Genomic DNA, 20,317 nt, shown 5'->3' with positions numbered 1-20,317 from the left:
AAAGACGTTAGGCCACATCTAAAGTCCAGAAATTTCTCTAAAGTTTTAGAATAATTTGAAAAGTATAAAATGCGAGTTAGGCTAGAGTAATTTATTATTGAGTTAATAGATTAGCTAGTGAATTATTGTGAGATTATTTGTCATTCAGTGAATAAGTCTGTAACTTGTATGTTACTGTAATTCTGTTTAGTCAGTATTGCACATTTTCAGTTGTACGAGTTACAGTTAATGTGGTACAGAATGGTGTTGATTGTCAGTCACTTCCTTAGTTAAATGTAAATAACTTTTGAAATTTATGATATTTTTTAACGTTCAGTTTGGAAGCAGAGAGTCTCTTATAATAAGTAACTACACGAGGGCTATCTGCGCTAGCCATCCTAAATTTAGTAGTGTAGCTAGTCATCACCAACCACCGTCAACTCTTGGGTCACTCTTTTACCAATGAATAGTGGGATTGACCGTACATTATAACGTCTCTACGGTTGAAAGGGCAAGCATGTTTGGTGTGACTGAGATTCCAACCCGCGACCCTCTGATTACTATCCAAGCGCGCGAATCACCTGGCTGAGCTGTGCCAAATGGCAGTGAATACGTCAACTCTGTCATGATAAATACTACCCAAGCACCTCGAAAACACAATCATTTAATTTATTAAACACACTTTACAAATTATACAGTTTTAGCAAAGACCTGCATTTCTCGCTGTTAAATCCGTCCACATGTTTTTACAGTAAAAGTAATCGTTAAAAGGATGATGGGCCCAGCATGGCTTGGTGGCTAAGACACTCGAAGGTCGCGAGTTTGGATCCCTGTCACACCAAACATGCTCGCCTTTCCAGCTGTAGAAGCGTTATAATTTTACGGTCAATCCCACTATTCGTTGGTAAAAGAGTGTCCAAAGAGTTAGCGGTGGGTGGTGATGACTAATTGCCTTTCCTCTAGTCTTACACTGCTAAATTAGGGACGGCTAGCGCAGACAGCCCTCCTGCAGCTTTGCGCAAAATTCAAAACAAAACAAAACAAACCGAAAGGGTGGTGGATGGCAAATGAACTAACTGAGAAGACAAAACATCACGTTGTAACCAGACTTAGCTTATATTCAACTTCTCCAACGATATCTTTCCTTCTGATATCGTTTCATGAATAACTTATTGCTTTATATTTTAAGTTTAAAAAACAGATCAATTTAAGAATAAATATTTATAGGCCAAATGCACTTAAACGTTTCGGACACTAAGATAACAAGCCAAGTTTTTTGTTGTTTTTTTATTATTTTCATTTATCAACCCAACGAGCCCACATTTCTTGTTCGTTTATTCATCATACAGGATTTTCTAATTTAAACCTTTAAATTGTGTCATTATTGTTTATTAACCATTCTTTTCTTGACCTGGTTTACAATGTTAAAAGCCAGAATTTGACTCTCCGCGGCTAACACAACACATAGGTCAATGTGGTCTTGTACTAAAACAACTAATCGACTTCATCCTAGTTTTTCGACTTTAGTCATCCAATGATTCAGCTACCGGATGAGCTAAAATTAAGGTTGATGGTTCACATTCTTGCTGTAGTTGTCTATTATTGAACAGTACAATACTCGTAAGTTTTATTTCGCAAGTGAATTATCTGTCGTGTAATGGTTCATGACAAGTTATTGTGTTGAAATGTCTCCGCAACACTTCAAAGCAGAAAATAGTAAATTATTAGATTTTCATCAGGTCCTGTTTTATCCTTCTCGAGATTACAGTTTTCCTCTTCCAAGTTTTGTTTTATGAGGTTGGCTGCCAATAGTTCTTGGACAATGGATTATCTGTGATATTTTATCTAAACAACGATAAGAAGTGTACTTCAATAAGCATGTAGCCAAGCTATTATATGTCTGCATTTAACTTATAGAATGTCTTTCCCCAGACGAGGACAATACTTATTTATTATACGAAAGTAAAGGTGTCTTCCCTCTATGGTCTTACTGATTCGTGTATCTATGTAAATATAAAAGTACTGTTGGGGTGTCTCCCCCTTATAGTTGTATTTATTCATATATCTATATAAATATATTACTACTGCCTGTTATCTGTCCATGTAACGACTTTACAAGGTGTAGTTGTATCTTATCCAAAATTGTTATGCAGATTCAACAGGAACGTGAAGTGAGACGCGCACATTTTCAGTTTTGCATTTTTACTTGTGCGTTTTGTATTACTACTTTGCCCCACTTCACCAATTGGGTAAGGTTTCTTAAGCCCATGCATAGATTCGTGCAAATTTGCGGTTTGAAATTTTTGTTATGCAGTTTCTATGGGCGTTTATTTATTTATTTACACAGTTACATTAAGGGAAAGAAACTTTTTATGTCTTAAGATAACTTTTCATTATTCATGAATTTGCATAACTTCCGCCCAGGTGAAGGGTACTCCAGCTAGTACGTATATATTATTTCATGTAGTTGGTTTTCGTTATCAGAGTCAGAGCCGTCTTGGCCCGGCATGGCCAAGCGTCTTAAGGAGTGTGACTCGTAATCTGAGGGTCGCGGGTTCGCATCCCCGTTGCGCCAAATTGCTATCAATTCCACAGTATTCGTTAGTTATGGTAGCCCAAGAGTTGGCGGTGGATGGTGATGACTAGCTGCCTTCCTCTCTAGTCTTACACTGCTAAATTAGGGACGGCTAGCACAGATAGCCCTCGAGTAGCTTTGTGCGAATTTAAAAAAACAAACAGAGCCGTCTTTTTCAAGCATGCGTGATGTAGATATGGGTGTGCCGTAATAACATTACTCACTTTATTTTCATCTCTACTTAAATTATTTGTAACAAATTTTACGAAATCTTTTAGTTAAGCATCTGAAAAAGCTATTGGTTTGGAGATTACTGATCTACATCTTTTTAACGTTATTCTACGCTTGTAATTGCTGAGTGTAGCCAGCTTGACCGTAGGCCTAATTAGTTTGCTTGATTCAGAATTACACAGAACTGTCCAGATCCATCCCGAATTTTTTACTGGTCGGCTTGAACAAAGTCAACCAAGTTTTGTTTGTTTGTAGTTGAACACTAAGTAATACAGTGGGCTATTTGTGTGTGCATCATAGATATCGAATCTAGGTTTTTAACGTCGTATATATAATTTCACTTTCACGCAAGTTTACCTCAATTGGTATCTGCGCTAGCCGTTTCGCTGCCAAATCTTTTACCAACGAACAGTATGATTGATTGTGAAATTATAACGCTCACACGGCTGAAAGGATGAACATGTTTGGTGGGACGGGGATACGAACTCGTAAGCCGGAGATTGCGAGTGGATCACCCTAACCTAGGCCAAGAGTTATAAGTCCATACCTATACTACTGTATCAGTTAGTAAAAATGTAGCTAAGAAGGTGTTGCTACTGTAATTAATCCATCTCCTACAGAAATTTAAGAATTATCAGACTTAAAAACGCAGTACAAATAGTTACAAAGACGCATACGGGATTACTAAACCGAACTTGCATACGATGAAAAACAAAAAAATCAATGGCCTGTTTTTGTGGTGGAAATCGGCTTCACTTCTTTTTCTAACAACATCGCAACATCTTTGTTGTTATTCCAAGCGCTTCTAACTTCGTTTTCCGCCTGCTATTCTTTTCTCACGCCATTAGGTGCGCTTTTTTCTAAGATTAGAAAAATGCTATATTTTTTAAAGCGCTGGTTCTTTATGGTTGTTTTAATTTATAATATTAATATGAAGTGTTTGATTGATGTCTTCCCTTCAGTGGCTCACCAGCATACATGCAGGTTTACAACGCTGAAAATCGAGTTCCGCAACTCGAGGATGGCAAAGAATAGCCCAATGTGTTGTTTTGTTAACAACAAATAGCCAATGACATCTTTTATTTATTTATTACGTATTCCAACAAATGAAACTTAAAATGATCGTTATAAGTGTAAACACAATAATGTACTATCAGATAAGAAAAAATACAATGCCATTTTTTCAATACACTTAAATTATTTAGTTGTACAGAACAGTAATAACATTCTTCGTATAAGAATGTTAAAAATATTTTATTATTACGTTTTGTTTCGTATTTGATTAAAGTAATGGCCACAGATATTCAACTTAAGTTAGTTTAGTAGGATTATATTACAGTAGTCAATATTTGTGTTTATTTCTCCTCTTTTTCCTTCTAAAACTAGCCAACGATATAATAGTTAACGTGTAGAAATTCTCATTGGTACAACATTATCTGGAGGGGTGACAGGATAAAATTATCTGATTTCTTTGTACTGTATTTCTAAAACAATGTATTTTGTTTGTTGGGTTTCACGTTACTTCTCTTGCCGTTACTAATTTTTGAGTTAAAAGAAAGGCAGCTAGTCAATAAATGTAACTTATCGCTAACCTTTGGGTTTCGTACTCGTGTTAGAATAAGAGTGGGATTTTATTGTTACTTTTATAACGCATCCATGACTCCAACGTTCAGGGTTTAATTTTCTTTTGGAGGTAAAGTCTCGTGTAGTATAGATTCCTAGCTCAACAATTTGCAACGCTAACCAAAAGGACGTGTTCAGCTTGAAAACAGTAAAATATGTTATTGTTGTTTTGATTAGCAAGCATGACAGTTAATAATATTTGATCGATTGTTTTCAATATAACCACTACTTTTACTTCGTACATTTACAAGGCACATTGAAAGTCAATCATCTTATGAGGTCGATTAAAATCAACGACAAAAGTGTACACAGATCTCGCTTCCTATGACTTGTTTGGCCCTGCATGGCCAGGTGATTAGTGCATTATACTCGCAACCTTCAAGTCGAGGACTCGAGTCCCCATCCCACCAAACATGCCCTTTCACTAATGGGGACATTATAATATGCTATCAATTCCACAGTATTCGTTAGTTAAATAGTCCAAGAGTTAGCGGTGGTTGGTGATGACTTTCTCTCTAGTCTTTCACTGCTAAATTAGCAAAGGTTAGCGCAGCTAGTCCTAGTGCAGCTTTGTGCGAAATTCCAAACCAACCTAAATAGTTTGTTTACGTGAAATACGGACCTTTGAAAATCATTGTATTCATCAGTGTCGAACAACTGTTATATGAATTCACTAGACTGCTGTAAGGTGTCGTTATAAACACAACTATTACAAAATAAAGTACTATAAATGCATCCCCCTCGCATCAAACATGCTCGCTCGTTCACCCATTAGGGCTTTATAGTGTTACGCTAAATCCCACTATTCGTTGGTAAAAGAGTATCCCAAGAGTTGGCAGTGGGTGGTAATGACTAACTGCCTTCCTTCTAGTCTTACACTGCTAAGTTAGGGACAGCTAGCACAGAAATAAACAAACTATAAACGCAATATTTCTGCGCTCCTTATTTTAATCAGAACGTTATTCTAACTTACGGCCTCATTGAAATACAAACGGTGTTTTTCAACTTATAATCTTTCTATACAAACAAACTTCCACAAATGTAAAGTGATTGATACAAACGTCTTGTTTGTTTGTTTGTTTTTTAATTTCGTGCAAAGCTACACGAGGGCTATCTGCGCTAGCCGTCCCTAATTTAGCAGTGTAAGACTAGAGGAAAGGCAGCTAGTCATCACCACCCACCACCAACTATTAGGCTATTCTTTTACCAACGAATAGTGGGATTGATCGTAACATTATAACGCCCCCACGGCTGAAAGGGCGAGCATATTTTGGTGTGATGAGGTTTCGAACCCGCGACCCTCGGATTACGAGTCGAGTGCCTTAGCCACCTGGCCATGCTGGGCCAACAAACACATCTTTAGAAAGAAACAAGCAAAAAGTTGTAAATAATATTTTCTTGGGAGGGAACAAGAACGTGAAAGCTCTGAAACAAAGTCCTCACAGCTGTCCCTACAACTTCAACAAAAGGACAAATAGTGAGAAAACAGCAGGGAAACGTAATTCATGGCTAATTAGAGTTTAGTACAGTAAGTTAACTTTTAGAAAGTGTGCTGTACAAAGCAGCAGTGTTCATATTATATTAAGTGTTCATACTTAGTTGTAGGCTCTTGTGTGGAATTCATTTTGGGGCCTTCTCGACACAAATGTAATATGGTTATATACTGGTAACTGGGTGGGTAGAAGACGGTTCTACACCTTCTTTCCACAGTTCTGAATTTTGTTACTTGAGCTGTACCATTGCTGGCTGCCTAAATCGTGATGTTCATGTCTTCAACTATATGTTTTAGTACTTTTCTTGAACTTTTGACAATTTCATTATGATGATCTCAACATCAATTAGTCGTATACAATAAGTATCAAATCATCCCAAAGTATATATATACTGTTTAAAAATTAACTTAGATGGGGCAAAAAAGAAAACCCTACACACACACACACAAAAGTTAGGTAATCAGGACAAAACAAGTCAAATGATGTCCGGCAGACCAACAGTCGCTAACTGCTGACATCACAGTCTTTCTGAAATCTTTACTATTCCCAGTGACGAATTTAAGGTTGTGTTGGCCCTATATGCCATGTAATTTTATATATAATACAATTATCAATGGGACATGATATTATCATTAAGACCATAAGCCTTGGGGTTAAACCCCCTCCAGCCCCTATTTAAATACGCCACTGAGTTTACCACTGTTCGTTGGCAGGTCTTATAGAGTTAATTGGGTTAGGGTTCGGTGGGTCCTTGTACACTGCGCGGCCTAAACACCCAAAATGATCACCACTGTTTTTAAGAGCGTGTTTTAGCTGGCGTGGACATTTGGATTTTAAAAAAACTGAGTACATTATTTTAAACAATGAACATTTTTTCTTTACATTTTAAAATGCAACCTTACCTCCTTAAACCTCAAAAGTCCAGAAATAAGAATACTTAGCAGGAACCAAAAGAATGTAATTCGTTTGGTATATATGGTGTGTGTGTGTATTAATCATTTTGTTCTTAGAAAAAGAAACAAAAATATACGACCAACAAAAACTTGAATTCAAAATCAAAATATTACAAAACTCGTATGACATCTGAGGCAACACCATCATACTATCAAACAATGACTAAACTTTGACATGCATCTTATCAAATAAAAAACACAGATCAGAAATTGTTTTTGAAATATGAATTTCAAGGTTAGTCTTAGATACACGGAAGGCAATTTTAGTAAATAAAAAAACAAAATAATAGTTACAAACTAAGATAGTATTTACTCGGGAATAAGAGTTGTTCTAGCTTAGGAACACATATTCATATTTAGATGATTAGTTAACACATATAATAAATGCACGACCAATCTACACATTTTAAAAAAAATCTATGGAAAGAATTTGATATAGTACTTGTAGATAATTAACAGTTTGAATAAAGTATACAAGATCCATGTTTGGTTCCAGAATAACAGGAAATATTTCTGTATGAAGTACATGAACAATAAATTTACATTGGCACGAGTTACAACGTAATTGAGTAAAATATTAAAGAAAGTATGTGTTGTCTTTTTTTTTATAAAATACATGCAGTTAAAAATTCGCCAATGCTGACCGAAACCGAACTTATTCATTACAAAAATATGGCAACAATTTTAGGGCTAAAATTCTATCCCTGTTTCTGATAAAATGAAACAGTTTAGTACTTACACAACGCACGTGATAGTATCCTTAAATTTATTTTAGTTATTATTTACTGAGAGAAACTGAATATTTGTATAGAAAGTTAGAAACAACAACAAAATATAACAAGTTTTAATATTTGAGTAACTTTAAATGATTTATATGTTTAAACATTTCTTTTTCTTATGATTATACTTGACAGTTTAATTTTATTTGTAATAACAAATAATTAACTGTCAATACTGATTAACATATCCCAATTAATGCGTGGATGCAATTGGTTCATCAATATTTTTGGTTATGTCAATAAACCAGAAACTTACAGATGCACTTCCTACTTACAAGAACCAAGTTTTACTTTTATTCAGTGACATCATTTATTTTCATTGTATAATTGTTGTAATACCATATTTCTCATTGTCATCAGTGAGTTTCTGAAAAAGTAATAATTGACAGGTTGTAAATTAAACAAACCTACACAGTTAAAGGCTTACGATAACATAAGTGCAGTTCTTATACAAAAATATTCTATATTAAGGTCGTCTTTTTCTTTAATAACTATAGAAAAACACTATATTTTCCACGTGTTGTTGCTCATGTGCTAAACTTGACTTGTTTTGATACATTTTTGATAATACTTTCTACCAAAGAGACAATAACAGAAGCAGGATGACTCGATTCAATCTCTGCAAATATATGGCACTGATTCTCTGTATCACTGGTTGGTTTCTTGGCTATAAAACCAAAGCATCGTCTGAAAAACATCATGAAACATTGAAAATTACTATACGAGGTAAACAGAGTTGAGTTTCTTATAAAAACACACGAAAAGTAAAGTATTTGCCAAAAATGTTCTTATTTTGAGTTGCTATCCTTTTCTCATAACTTACTCAGCATCTCTTAATAATTGTTCAGCTAATTCTCAGGGTAGGAACTTTACTTCATTATATCAAGGTTGCATTACAGGCACTGGTGGTCTCTGGGTAAAGTATAAACTAGTGCCCTCTTCTTTCTTACTCTTGTTTTTAAGAAACTACTATACAATTTGATAAACTAAATTTATTAGAGATAAAAAATAGGGAAGTGAAAAGGAAAAATATATAAAAAAACAGTTATTTTATTTTTCTATACACACCATATCTTATCAATTATTCTACTCACAAAGTGAGGTAAGGTCGAGGCAGATGACAGGTGTGAGTGATAAAGTAAATATAGCTCATTGTATATTAATACTACCGTAGGTTTCATATCTTGAATGATGAAGTAAGTCTATATAATACTCTAAATTAATACTACCATGAATTTTAAACCATGAATGAAGAAGAATGAATGAACATTAAATAATGTACTGTTATATATCTATTTCATTTTAAAAAAATTAACAAATATTAGATCATAAATTATTCTCTGTTTCTGATTAGTTACCTAGAAATGGGAGGCAAATCTCCTGGAACATTCTCTTTTATCCAACATCGGTTATCTGGATCAAACCCACAGTAACTGATGCTACAAATGGGATAATGACATCGAAAAAATAACCTACAAAAAATACATTTTTTTACAAAATTATAATAATTTAGTTCAAGAGGATGAAACAGGTGAGAAGGGCCAATAGGACCCACATTGTTCAAAACATTATGTTAAGAACAATTAACTTATACTTAACTTTAACTAACAATATGTAAATATTAGTAATGTTTTAATATAAAATATTAGTTGAAGGAATATTTATGTCAGTCAAACACAACATTCACAATATTTTGTAATGAAACAGCATTTTAGATAGCTGATGATATCTCACACGGTGATATATTGATTGTTTTATCTTCAGACAAAAAAAAAATCTTGTGCTTCGTTATTTATTTATTACCAGCACTTTGAATTTTTAAAACTGTATGCAAGTAGAATTTTGAGATTAACTTGTATTCATTTTTGATGTAGTCTTTGTTTGTTTGAAGTTAAGCATAGAGTAACACAATGCTTTGCTTGCTACAGCTACTCAAACCTGGATTCTAGCATTATTAATCTGTAAAAGTACCTCTGTGCAACTGGGGGGCTAGATCTACTCTAATTAATCAATCTTAATACTGAATAAAATGCCTCATATTCAATTATTTGTGGAAAACAGAAAACAAAACTAAAATAGTGTTATTTTTACAAAAATATCTTGTTTAAAGTTCATAATGATTGACCCAAGAGGGCTCCGAGAGAAAACATTTTTAATCTCTTGCAATGAAGTTTCTTATTCTAAAGAGCTACTGCCATTCGTATATTAAATCAATGTTATTGAACCATCAGTCCATGGACTTGCAATGATCCTTCTCAACTACTTTGCCAGTTTGTGTGATTTAATGAAAGGAAAAACCAAAAACTGACAACATTTCTTTGTTTTAACTGTATTGTTTTCTGTTTTTTTGTACTTCTATTTTAATGATCTATAAAGTGAAGGGAATTGACGAGCTGGTCTCTAGTACAAAAAAAGAGTTGACAAACACTGTGTTGAGACTTTTGCACTTAAAAGTAGGTTTTATTGTTGCTTACCAGTAACATTTTGAATGGGCATTTATTGTGTGTCCAATCTAGGTGGTGGATTTTGAAGCCACATGAAAAACAGAACTGGTATAGCTGAGAAAGAGAGACAAACACGTGTGGAACGCCAATTTGCAGTTTTTGGTTTGAAATTGCTAATGCACTGATTAATAGCATCCTATAAAAATGATTGCTACCTACATGAGGTTTCATTACTTTCCTTAGCCTAATTAATTTCCATATTTGGGAAATCATTTAGTCTAAGTGCTAGAAAAGTATTTATACTTGGATGGACATGCATCAGTCTGCACCCTTCAACTTTAATGAAAATCCAATGAATTTAGTATACAAGGTAAAGGTCATGAATGTGGTAGGGTGGCAATACTTTTCATCCTAGAACTGCTGATCTACCAATTAATCTGTCACAGTTTGCATTTCTTACTATATTGAAACCCACAGTCTGTCTTGAAAGTTCTGTCCTATTAGTTTATGTAGGTTTCCACTTGTATTTAAATAAAGGGTGAATGGTTGAGAAAAAGTGTTACATTGGTGGATCCAGAACTGGACCAAAGGAGAAACACTCAAGAAATGTCTTTGCTTTAATGTGGACTTCTAACATCTTTTTTTCAATATACTTATTTCCTTCTTAATAAACCAATTTCACTATTAACTGCTAAATAATACTATTATACATTAATATCATAATAAGAAGCAAACTAGTCAGTCAAACAAAACGGAAAGGTCAAAAAAAGTATTACACTGGTAGATCCATGTTTTGGCTTTGAGGAGGAACACTGAAAAAATGTCTTTGCTTCAATGAAGCAAACTAGTCAATCAAACATAAGACTAAAGTTCAAATTATTTCATATAAATCATTATGGTTCCTTGATTATCCAGTATTTATTGTTTTTCCATTAACTTGTTTTATATATATATATGATAAATATGTACTTCCAGTAAAAAAGTTGTTTCCTTCTTTGATTACAGAATATTTCAATGGTTTAAAATATTTACTTGTGACTGATGTCTGTTATGGTAATTCCTTTGTCAGTGGCTCTGAAACGTACAATGGTTGAGGCTATTGAATCGTTTCCTAATAATAATAGCTCTGACACAGCTTTCTGGACTGCTTGAGGACCAGTTAGAGTCTCCATATCCATTGTCCTTAGGTACAGCATCTTACCACCATCTGATGAAACACATTAACAAAGACTGAACAAGAGTGAATAGAAGACGGTGCTCTGATGTTTATGAAACAATAAACACACTCAATCTTGTAAAATAACAAAAACAAATATAATTTAAGAATAATTTAAAGTTATTAATAAACATGAAGCTTAAAAAGAAAGGAAAAAAGTGAATATGCTTAAAAAACCCAACAAAACAACATGAGTGGTCCATTTATATCTTCCCTATACAACTTTGCTATGTAATAGGAAGGTGCAATCAAGTCATTTTCATTCAACCTGATACTGTTCTAAAACGAATACAATCCTTATCAGTTTGATTACAGTTCATTTTGTAATTGAAGAATCAAAAATATGACATCACATTATCAGATAATAACAGTTACAAAAAAGATATGTGTTAGCTAGCTTCTGGTAAGATTTACTTGTTTATATTCTTACTTCCGATGAATTTTTTCACAACTATCTTATGATCACATTGTTTACAATTAGTAAAATCTCACATTAACTAAACCCACAGTATTTTGATTCCATACTATTAATTGAATGTTCATATCATCATTTGTGTAATGCACAACATGCATTTAATGATGTGTAGAATCTAGATTAAACTTAAGAATGTGCTAATATGACCAGTTATGGAGTACCTAAATGAAGGTTAAAGTGTGTACTAATATGATCAGTTTTAATACACCTAAAGTTAAACATCTGCTATAATGATTAGTTTTAATACACCTGGATTAAAGTTAAGCATGCACTGCAATGATCAGCTTAAATACAACTGGATTAAAGTTAAGCATGCAATACATTGATCAGTTTTAATACACCTAGACTAAAGTTAAACATGTGCTATAATGATCAGTTTTAATACACCTAGACTAAAGTTAAACATGTGCTATAATGATCAGTTTTAATACACTTAGACTAAAGTTAAACATGTGCTATAATGACCAGTTTTAATACACCTAGACTAAAGTTAAACATGTGCTATAATGACCAGTTTTAATACACCTAGACTAAAGTTAAACATGTGCTATAATGACCAGTTTTAATACACCTAGACTAAAGTTAAACATGTGCTATAATGACCAGTTTTAATACACCTAGACTAAAGTTAAACATGTGCTATAATGACCAGTTTTAATACACCTAGACTAAAGTTAAACATGTGCTACAATGAACAGTTTTTTTTTCCTTCAATGCAGAAATACTTAAGAATATTGTATCTCACATTTAAATACTATAAATAATTAAATGATTGATTAAAATTAAGTTCAAAGCTATGCAATGGGTTATTTGTACTCTGCCCATCACTTGTATCAAAACGTGGTTTCTAGTGGTATAAATCTGCAGACATACTGCTGGGCCACTTGGAAGCAAATATTAACTAACATCATGTATGTATAATCATTAACATAATAGCTAATTAAATATCTTACTTATCAAAAATGTTAAATTACATGTTTTATAAAAATACAACTTCTAGATTTTTCTCTCAGAAAATTTCTCTGTAACCTTTTCACTAAACTAATATAAGACACATGTATATATGTATAGATAGTTTTCCAATGCTCTGTTATGCTTCCTGATTGGTCAGTAGTGAGTTTATGGACCTGCATTGCTAAAATTTGGGGTTTGATTCCCTAGGGTGGACAGTTGTTGTGTTACTTCACACACCAAGTGCCTTACCCACTTGTCTTTCTTGACGTGATGCACAAGTGGAACCACTTTTACAGGTAGACTCTGAAAAAAACCCACAAAAATACATTACAACCATATTTTCCTGTATTAATGATATTTCCATCAAATAAAAATAAAATAAGACAGAAGAAAAACCTTCTCCACTAATAACTTAATTTGTATACACCACTATTTTGGAGACTTATTTCATGCAACTGTCTGGATGGGTTCTAATTATTTTGTAACTGTGCAATATATATATATATACATTTATACCTAAAAAAATCTACACAATTCTGTTAAAAACGTGGGTAAAATTATTCCTTGCCATTAACTTCATTCTTAGTAATTCTTATTTGATAATCTCTCCAAAGACATACCAAAATTAAAACCTTTACATAAAGACATACACACTGTTATAATGAGAACCTTTACAGGGAATGTTTTTTTATTATTATTTTAAATGTTTGAAATTATAAATAAATTACAGAAATGTCTTAAACTGTATGTAAGTTACATAAAATATTCCACCTATATTTCAGGCTCAGCATGGCCAGGTGGTCAGGTGCTCAAGTTGGAATCTGAGAGTCATGGGATCAAAGTCCTAGTCATACCAAACATGCTTGCCCTCTTAATCATGCGACAGTCAATCCCATTATTCACTGGTAAAAGAGTAGCCTAAGAGTTGGTGGTGATAACTAACTGTTTCCCTCTACTCTTACACTGCTAAATTAAGGATGGCTAATGGAGATAGCCCTAATGTAGCTTTATGTGAAATTCAAAACAAACATTACATTTGGATGTGTGATCTTAGGGGAATCATATTTATATATTTATATTTTAACTTTTGTCCTGATACACATAATTATACATATGATTCACAAAAAAATAATTTACTGTCTTATAATAATGAGACATTTAATTCTGTTCTTGTGAAGTACATGTATGACAGGAAACATCAACTTACCAGATTCAGGAAGCAGGAGCCTGCATGACAGAGACAGAGGGGTGATGGAATGTTGATAAATCAAAGCTGATAAACTTCCTAAAGAGAAATCATGAGAATGAAATAGTAAGATCATAATTCATCATCAGATCTCAAGTTCTCTACCAGAAAACAAAACTTTGTATAAACTATTTTTAATAATACATTCTTAGATGATATAAGATCAAGACAGTTTAATATAATGTAAAACCACCACAACATGAAAAATGAACAGTGATTGGTTGGGGAAAAGAGTATCAAGTTCATTAGACACCTTTACAAGGTTTGGCAGTTGGTACTACCCCACCATCATTAGGAAAAGCACATTAACCTTGTAGTATATTCAGTTTATTTATGCATACCACTACCCCACCATCATTAGGAAAAGCACATTAACCTTGTAGTATATTCAGTTTATTTATGCATACCACTATGTACAATACTAACAGCCTAATATTTCCAAATTACTCCACTTGTGATGCATCATCAAAATGTGTAACATGAAAGACTAGACTATATGTTTATCGTTAGCTGCTGTCTTTAATACAGGAAGTTTAATATCTAACAAGTGGACTGAAATGTTATTTTTTTATAACTCCTGTAGGAACACTTCATTTGTAGATTTGGATCCAGCCTGTTAACAATAAATAAAAAACTATAAGTAACATCTGTTCTTCATATTGAAGTTAATGCTACTTGTCTGTGTTTCAAATTTATCTAAAGCCTTTTAAAAAAAATTAACAATTCACTTATAGTAACTTTTGGATCTCACTGGTATATAGCATTTCAACTATTAATACCTGATTAGTATATACACATCCAATTATTAGTAATTCAAATATTAAAAGCTAATTTGGTATATACATGTCCAATTATTAGTTATTCAAATATTAAAAACTAATTTGTATATATAAATCTGATCATTAGTAATTCAAATATTAAAAGCTAAATTGCTATATTCACGTCAGATTACACCGCACAACAAATTTTTTGAAAAGTTTTTGCTGATTGTGACAGGTACCTGGTGAGTATGACCAAATACAGTTTTGGTTTTGCTTCATCACGTAGGAACTCTGAGAAATAGACAGTTAACTGTTTACCGGCAATAATGTATTTAATTGAGTTTATGTTTCTAATACACTATTAAGTTCAACATAATAAAAAGTGTTTTGCTCCTGATTTTAATTTGTATTCAATGTCCAGTGCATCACGTTGCAGTGTCCAACAGTAGTCAACAAGCATTGATGGATTCCAGTTGCCCTGATATCGTTTTTCCATTGTAGCAATGTCCTGGTGAAATTGAAGATTTCGATGAAACGGTACATAATGGGCAAATTTGGATGTGATTTTCATGATCAGCAGCCAAAAATCTATAAGAAACACCCAACAGTGTTCAAGAAGCAAAACCTTTGTTGTGCAGTGTTATTAGTAATTCAAATATTAAATGCTAGTTTGGTGTATGGCCGACATGGCCAGGTGGTTAAGGTACTCGACTGGTAATCTGAAGGTCGTGGGTATGAATCTCTGCCACACCAAACATGCCCTTTTAGCCATGGGGGCATTATAATGTGACAAATAATCCCACTATTCATTGGTGAAAAAAGTAGCCCAAGAGTTGGCAATGGGTGGTGAGGACTAGCTGCCTTCCCTCTGGTCTTACACTGCAAAATTAGGGACGGCTAGCACAAATAGCCCTCATGTAGTTTTGCTCAAAATTCAAAACAAACCAAAGCAATTTGGTATACACACGTCCAATTATTAGTAATTCAAATATTGAAAGTTAATTTGGTATATAAACGTCCAATTATTAGTATACTCTTCAAAAAAAGAAACACAAAAGGCAAAATTTGAGACATTTTGTTAACAAGTTTATTCCAAGTAGTTCTGTATGACATGTGTGAAACTTTGCACATTCACTGCTGAATATCCAAAGTCTGCAAAGGCGAAGTCCACGCTCACTAGTTGACGTTTAACGTCACTCAATGTCAATAACGAGTATGCCCCCCGTGAGCATCAATAACTGCTTGGCATCTCCTGCCCATGGAAGCGATGAGATGACAAATCACATCCTGTCCACTCAGCCTGCAAAGCTGCTGCAAGCTGAGGTAGAATCTGCAGTTGAGGTTGTCGCCGTCGCAGACGTCGGTCCAACTTGTCCCAAAGATGTTCGATGGGGTTTAAATCTGGTGATCTGGAGGGCCAGGGAAGAACGTTGATGTTGTGATGTCTCAAGAAAACAGTGGTGAGTCGGGCTGTGTGAGGACGGGTGTTGTCATGTTGAAAAACGTCGTTGACGTTCACCATGATGCACATGTGGCCTAAGAATCTCGTCGACGTATCGTTAAGCCGTAGATTCCCTCGAATGTGCAAAAGGTCTGTTTTGGCATTGTAGGCGATGGCAGCCCACATCATGACGCTGCCACCACCAAATCTGTCAACATCCTGCACACAGTTTGCTGCAAAACGTTCACCTCGGCGACGGTAAACACGGGTCCTTCCATACTGCCTACGAAGCATAAAACGTGATTCATCGCTGAACCAAACATGCTTCCATCGTCGATGAGGCCATACCCGATGTGCCCGAGTCCACTGCAGCTGTGCTTGACGATGTTGCTGGGTGAGGATGACGCCTCTGACTGGACGTCGAGGTCGGATTCCTGCATCTCGTAGACGGTTGCGTACGGTCTGATCGGAAATCCTACGCAGCCCTGGTATGGTTAAGGCAGTAGACGTCGCAGTGGTGGTCCTATCCCGAAGGTGACGTAACCGGATGTTGCGATCTTGTGTGGGCGTGGTCACACGAGGTCTGCCAGATCGTGGACGGTCACGAGTTGATCCATGTTGTTGGTGACGATTCCATAGCCTTGTGATGGTGCTTGGGTGTACATTCACAGCTCTGGCAACATCTGATCGAGATTCGCCTGCTTGCAAGAGACCAATGGCGTTGTTGCGTTGTGCTTCAGTCAGTCTTGGCGTAACTGTATTGCGTGTCGGTGGCTTAACACTGAGCTATGGAAACCGAGAACCCGTCACTTTTATAGGGATTTTGCACATGTTGCACTTGCAGAACATGCAGATCTCTCAAACAAATTTATTGGACACGCATGCGTTTTGGCGAAAAATCCGATGTTTTCCTCCGTTTTCAAAGTGCACAACTTTTATTGTCATTTTGGTCTGACAATCAGTGCCTTAACACGTGTAACATCACATACTCTGAGCTTGTAACGTTATTACATATATTTCTCTTTAAAATAAGAAAAATATCTATTTTGCGTTTCTTTTTTTGAAGAGTATAATTCAAATATTAATACCTGATTTGGTGTATACACGTTCAAATATTAGTAATTTACCTTTGTTTAGATTAACAACAACACTATAAAGGGTGGTTTAAAACAGTTCATTCACATGTGTTCCAATCAACTTATAATACACAGATTTCTTCCTCAAATATCATGGAGCCGATAAAAAACATCATGTTCCTGGCCAGTATTTTCACACTGAGTGTAAACATTCTCCGAACTAAGAAGCCAAAGTTTCTACATAGTCATCCAACTAAAGGGAACCACATGTGAAATTATTTGCAGCATATACAAGTGAAAATAATCAAACACTTTGAGGTGCCAAGTCAACTACAGGAAGAATAAACATAGCCACTCGAGTAGCATAACAAGTTGTGTGTTTGTTAGCGAGCATTGTGTTTTACCATTATTCCAGATGTGATTGATTTCTTCAAGAGAAACAAGTACTCGGGCTGTTCAAAACATACGTAAAAATTTTTAGATTCTGAAAGAAAATGTCGAGGTTGAATATTTTTATCTTTCTATGCTCAGCAGTTGCCATCAATCACTGATGCACCAGTAAATAGTAGTGTACTGTAGATTATTTAATGTTTGTTTTTCACTTACTACACTTACCAAACACTGGTTCCTCTAGACTTCCTTTAATCCTAACACCAGCTGACGTGCTTTCTATGAGCAAGTGTCGTACCAGCTCCCTGGGATCAAGCTTTCCTAAGGATCAGTAATGCATAAAGCTTTTGTTAGTACTCTCATTAGGTTAACGTGAAGATGACCTAAGGAGGTCGAAACATTGTTCTGTACTTTATTAAAATTAAAGTTTTCATACCCATACCAGCTGTCTTGAGAAAATATTTTTATTTCAAGTGGGTTTCTCGTCATCACAAGTTACCTTTGTTAGTTGCACAGTTTGGAAAAACCTTGGTTTTGAGACATTATGATAAAACACTCTATTTTTTGCCTACACTGTAATATTTGGTTGTTTATTTTTGTCGACTTGCTTCAGCTTTTGCATGGTTAGACATATAGCAACAGTTAGCTTTCCCATCTATTATCAACTTAAATCATCCTATATATACACACACACACATATACATGGATTTCTTTTCTTTCTCATGATTTAATACCTTAAAATACAAACAGGGCACACACCTTCCACGTTTAATTATCATTCTAATATTGTCACCTACATTCATTATCGACTAATTAAACCAACACAGGTTTTTAGTTTTGATCCAGTATAAATAACTTTAAAATAATTAATTTCAGAAGTATTATGTTTTTAAGTTCTTAAAAAAAATCCAACCATTTACAGTTTCAAAGAATATTAACTTCTATAATAATTTTTTTCATTACATATTTACAAATAACAACGTTTTAATATGGGTATAAAACATAATTACCAAAGGACAATGCTGAATTGTCGCACAGAATGATGGAAAAATAAAGATTACACAATGCCCTGTACGTACCAGCACAGGTTGCAATATGCTATTACAAAAAACAACAGCGTGCAGGTTTAAAAGATTTACCAAACATTTATTAAACATCCTGTACATTACACAATGAGCATAGAATCTAATAATTTATTTCAAAATGTTGTAAATATTAGTATACTGTATATAAACATGCATCAACTAAATTATTTTGTTTCAATATTTAGATTTTAACCCTAAGTGCTTACATGGAATATTTTGATCCAGAGTTTATGCCTGAGACTTTGCTTCACTATGTGATAAGGTTTCATAATCATTATACATAACAGAAAACGTTTAACGGTTCAAAGATAAATATTACCAGAAACTGATCCACTCTCTGCTGATGAAGATGGAACTTTGATTGCTAATCCAAAACACCCTGGGAAAGTGAAACTGTTTCGTACCAAAAATGTTCCTGGTGGCTTGTCTTTTAATATATCAGTTGCTGAATTAATAATAATAATTTATTTAATGCTTTTATGTTAACAATAAAGTGTGAAGTTTTATTCTCAAAAATCAAAGAATGGTTCTGAAAGTTTAATTTATTTGAGAGTTATTTAGAGAATATCTGTACATTAGTATATACAAAACATCTATTGAGAAAAAAAATCTCTCAATCAAATCTATTATCTTACAGTATTTAAAAAAATTTGTTTTATATTTAATAAAGAATAAAGACCAATAAACTTTTCATAATATTCTAGAAAGGTTCCAAAAATAGCCTTAAGCCTCAGTTAGTGCTGAGAAAATTCTCTTACCTCTATCTTTAAAGGGTTTTCTTCAGTGTGACTATACCAGTAGATTCAATACAGGCAATTATATAAACACACCAAGTGCTTTTATAAGTTAATAAAAAATATTTAATAAGTGTTAGACATATTGTTCCAGTAGTTAAATGTACTGATGTAATTTCCAATAAAATGGCTTAATGAGATTTTAAACAAATACATTTTACCACATTTATTACAATAGACAACTTTTACTTGTGTCCTAAAGTCCAATAGTTTAATAAGGGACAAGAAAAACAATACTCCAATAATTCCAATAGTTCCATGAATTTGAAAAATTAACCGTTTAGTTTAAAAAAGCCTAAAATATTAGTTGCTTGATAATTCAACATTTCAAACTCTATACCATTAATCAACAATCCATAATCAAGTTGTGGGTTATACTGTTGATATACCTTTGAAAATAAAGCAAGTAGTATGTTGAAACCAGTCTTGTAATTAAGTTGTTTTTTTTAATTTGTGTCTTTTTCCTTATTTAATTTGTGTTGATAAAGCATTTTAATATTTATAACAATAATTCATACCTTCATCTTTGGACATATCAGGTCTGTACCAATATTTAGAAGAGTCCTTTGAGAAAAGTGGTTGTTGCATGGTAACTTCAGACATACCTGTGAGAAAGCTATGACTGTCACATTTAAATATTAAGTTATGTGAGTTTGTATGGCACTTTCTAGATTTAGTTTATTTAGTGGGTGTAATAATTTGAAATAATATCTACAGTGCTATGATGATGGTACATTAGCAAATCTGATTTTGATAAAATCTGTGTAGTCTATCTTGGTAACTGTATGAATCATCTACCTGA

At 33.9% G+C, this 20,317-nt stretch overlaps 1 protein-coding gene across 11 annotated transcripts in view; it reads right to left on the bottom strand.

Annotated features, from left to right (window-relative positions):
* Positions 1 to 6,928: 6,928 nt before the first annotated feature.
* LOC143247287 (tensin-3-like) overlaps positions 6,929 to 20,317 on the bottom strand; it is a 101,355-nt gene continuing 87,966 nt past the window's right edge. For all 11 annotated transcript variants that reach the window (XM_076495059.1, XM_076495060.1, XM_076495057.1 and 8 more), the window contains 8 exons: positions 20,034 to 20,120; positions 19,041 to 19,166; positions 17,862 to 17,957; positions 13,930 to 14,007; positions 12,972 to 13,025; positions 11,110 to 11,284; positions 8,992 to 9,105; positions 6,929 to 8,320 (listed from right to left, as the gene is read on the bottom strand). In XM_076495059.1, coding sequence (XP_076351174.1) covers positions 8,161 to 8,320; positions 8,992 to 9,105; positions 11,110 to 11,284; positions 12,972 to 13,025; positions 13,930 to 14,007; positions 17,862 to 17,957; positions 19,041 to 19,166; positions 20,034 to 20,120 — 890 coding nt within the window. In that variant the 3' untranslated portion in view covers positions 6,929 to 8,160. The remainder of the gene's footprint in view (positions 8,321 to 8,991; positions 9,106 to 11,109; positions 11,285 to 12,971; positions 13,026 to 13,929; positions 14,008 to 17,861; positions 17,958 to 19,040; positions 19,167 to 20,033; positions 20,121 to 20,317) is intronic.

Source organism: Tachypleus tridentatus, chromosome 3 (genome assembly GCF_004210375.1).
Source record: "Tachypleus tridentatus isolate NWPU-2018 chromosome 3, ASM421037v1, whole genome shotgun sequence".
Taxonomy (NCBI): Eukaryota; Metazoa; Arthropoda; class Merostomata; order Xiphosura; family Limulidae; genus Tachypleus; species Tachypleus tridentatus.
Note: the sequence above shows the minus strand (reverse complement) of the source record. Positions and strands in the feature narration are given on the sequence as shown.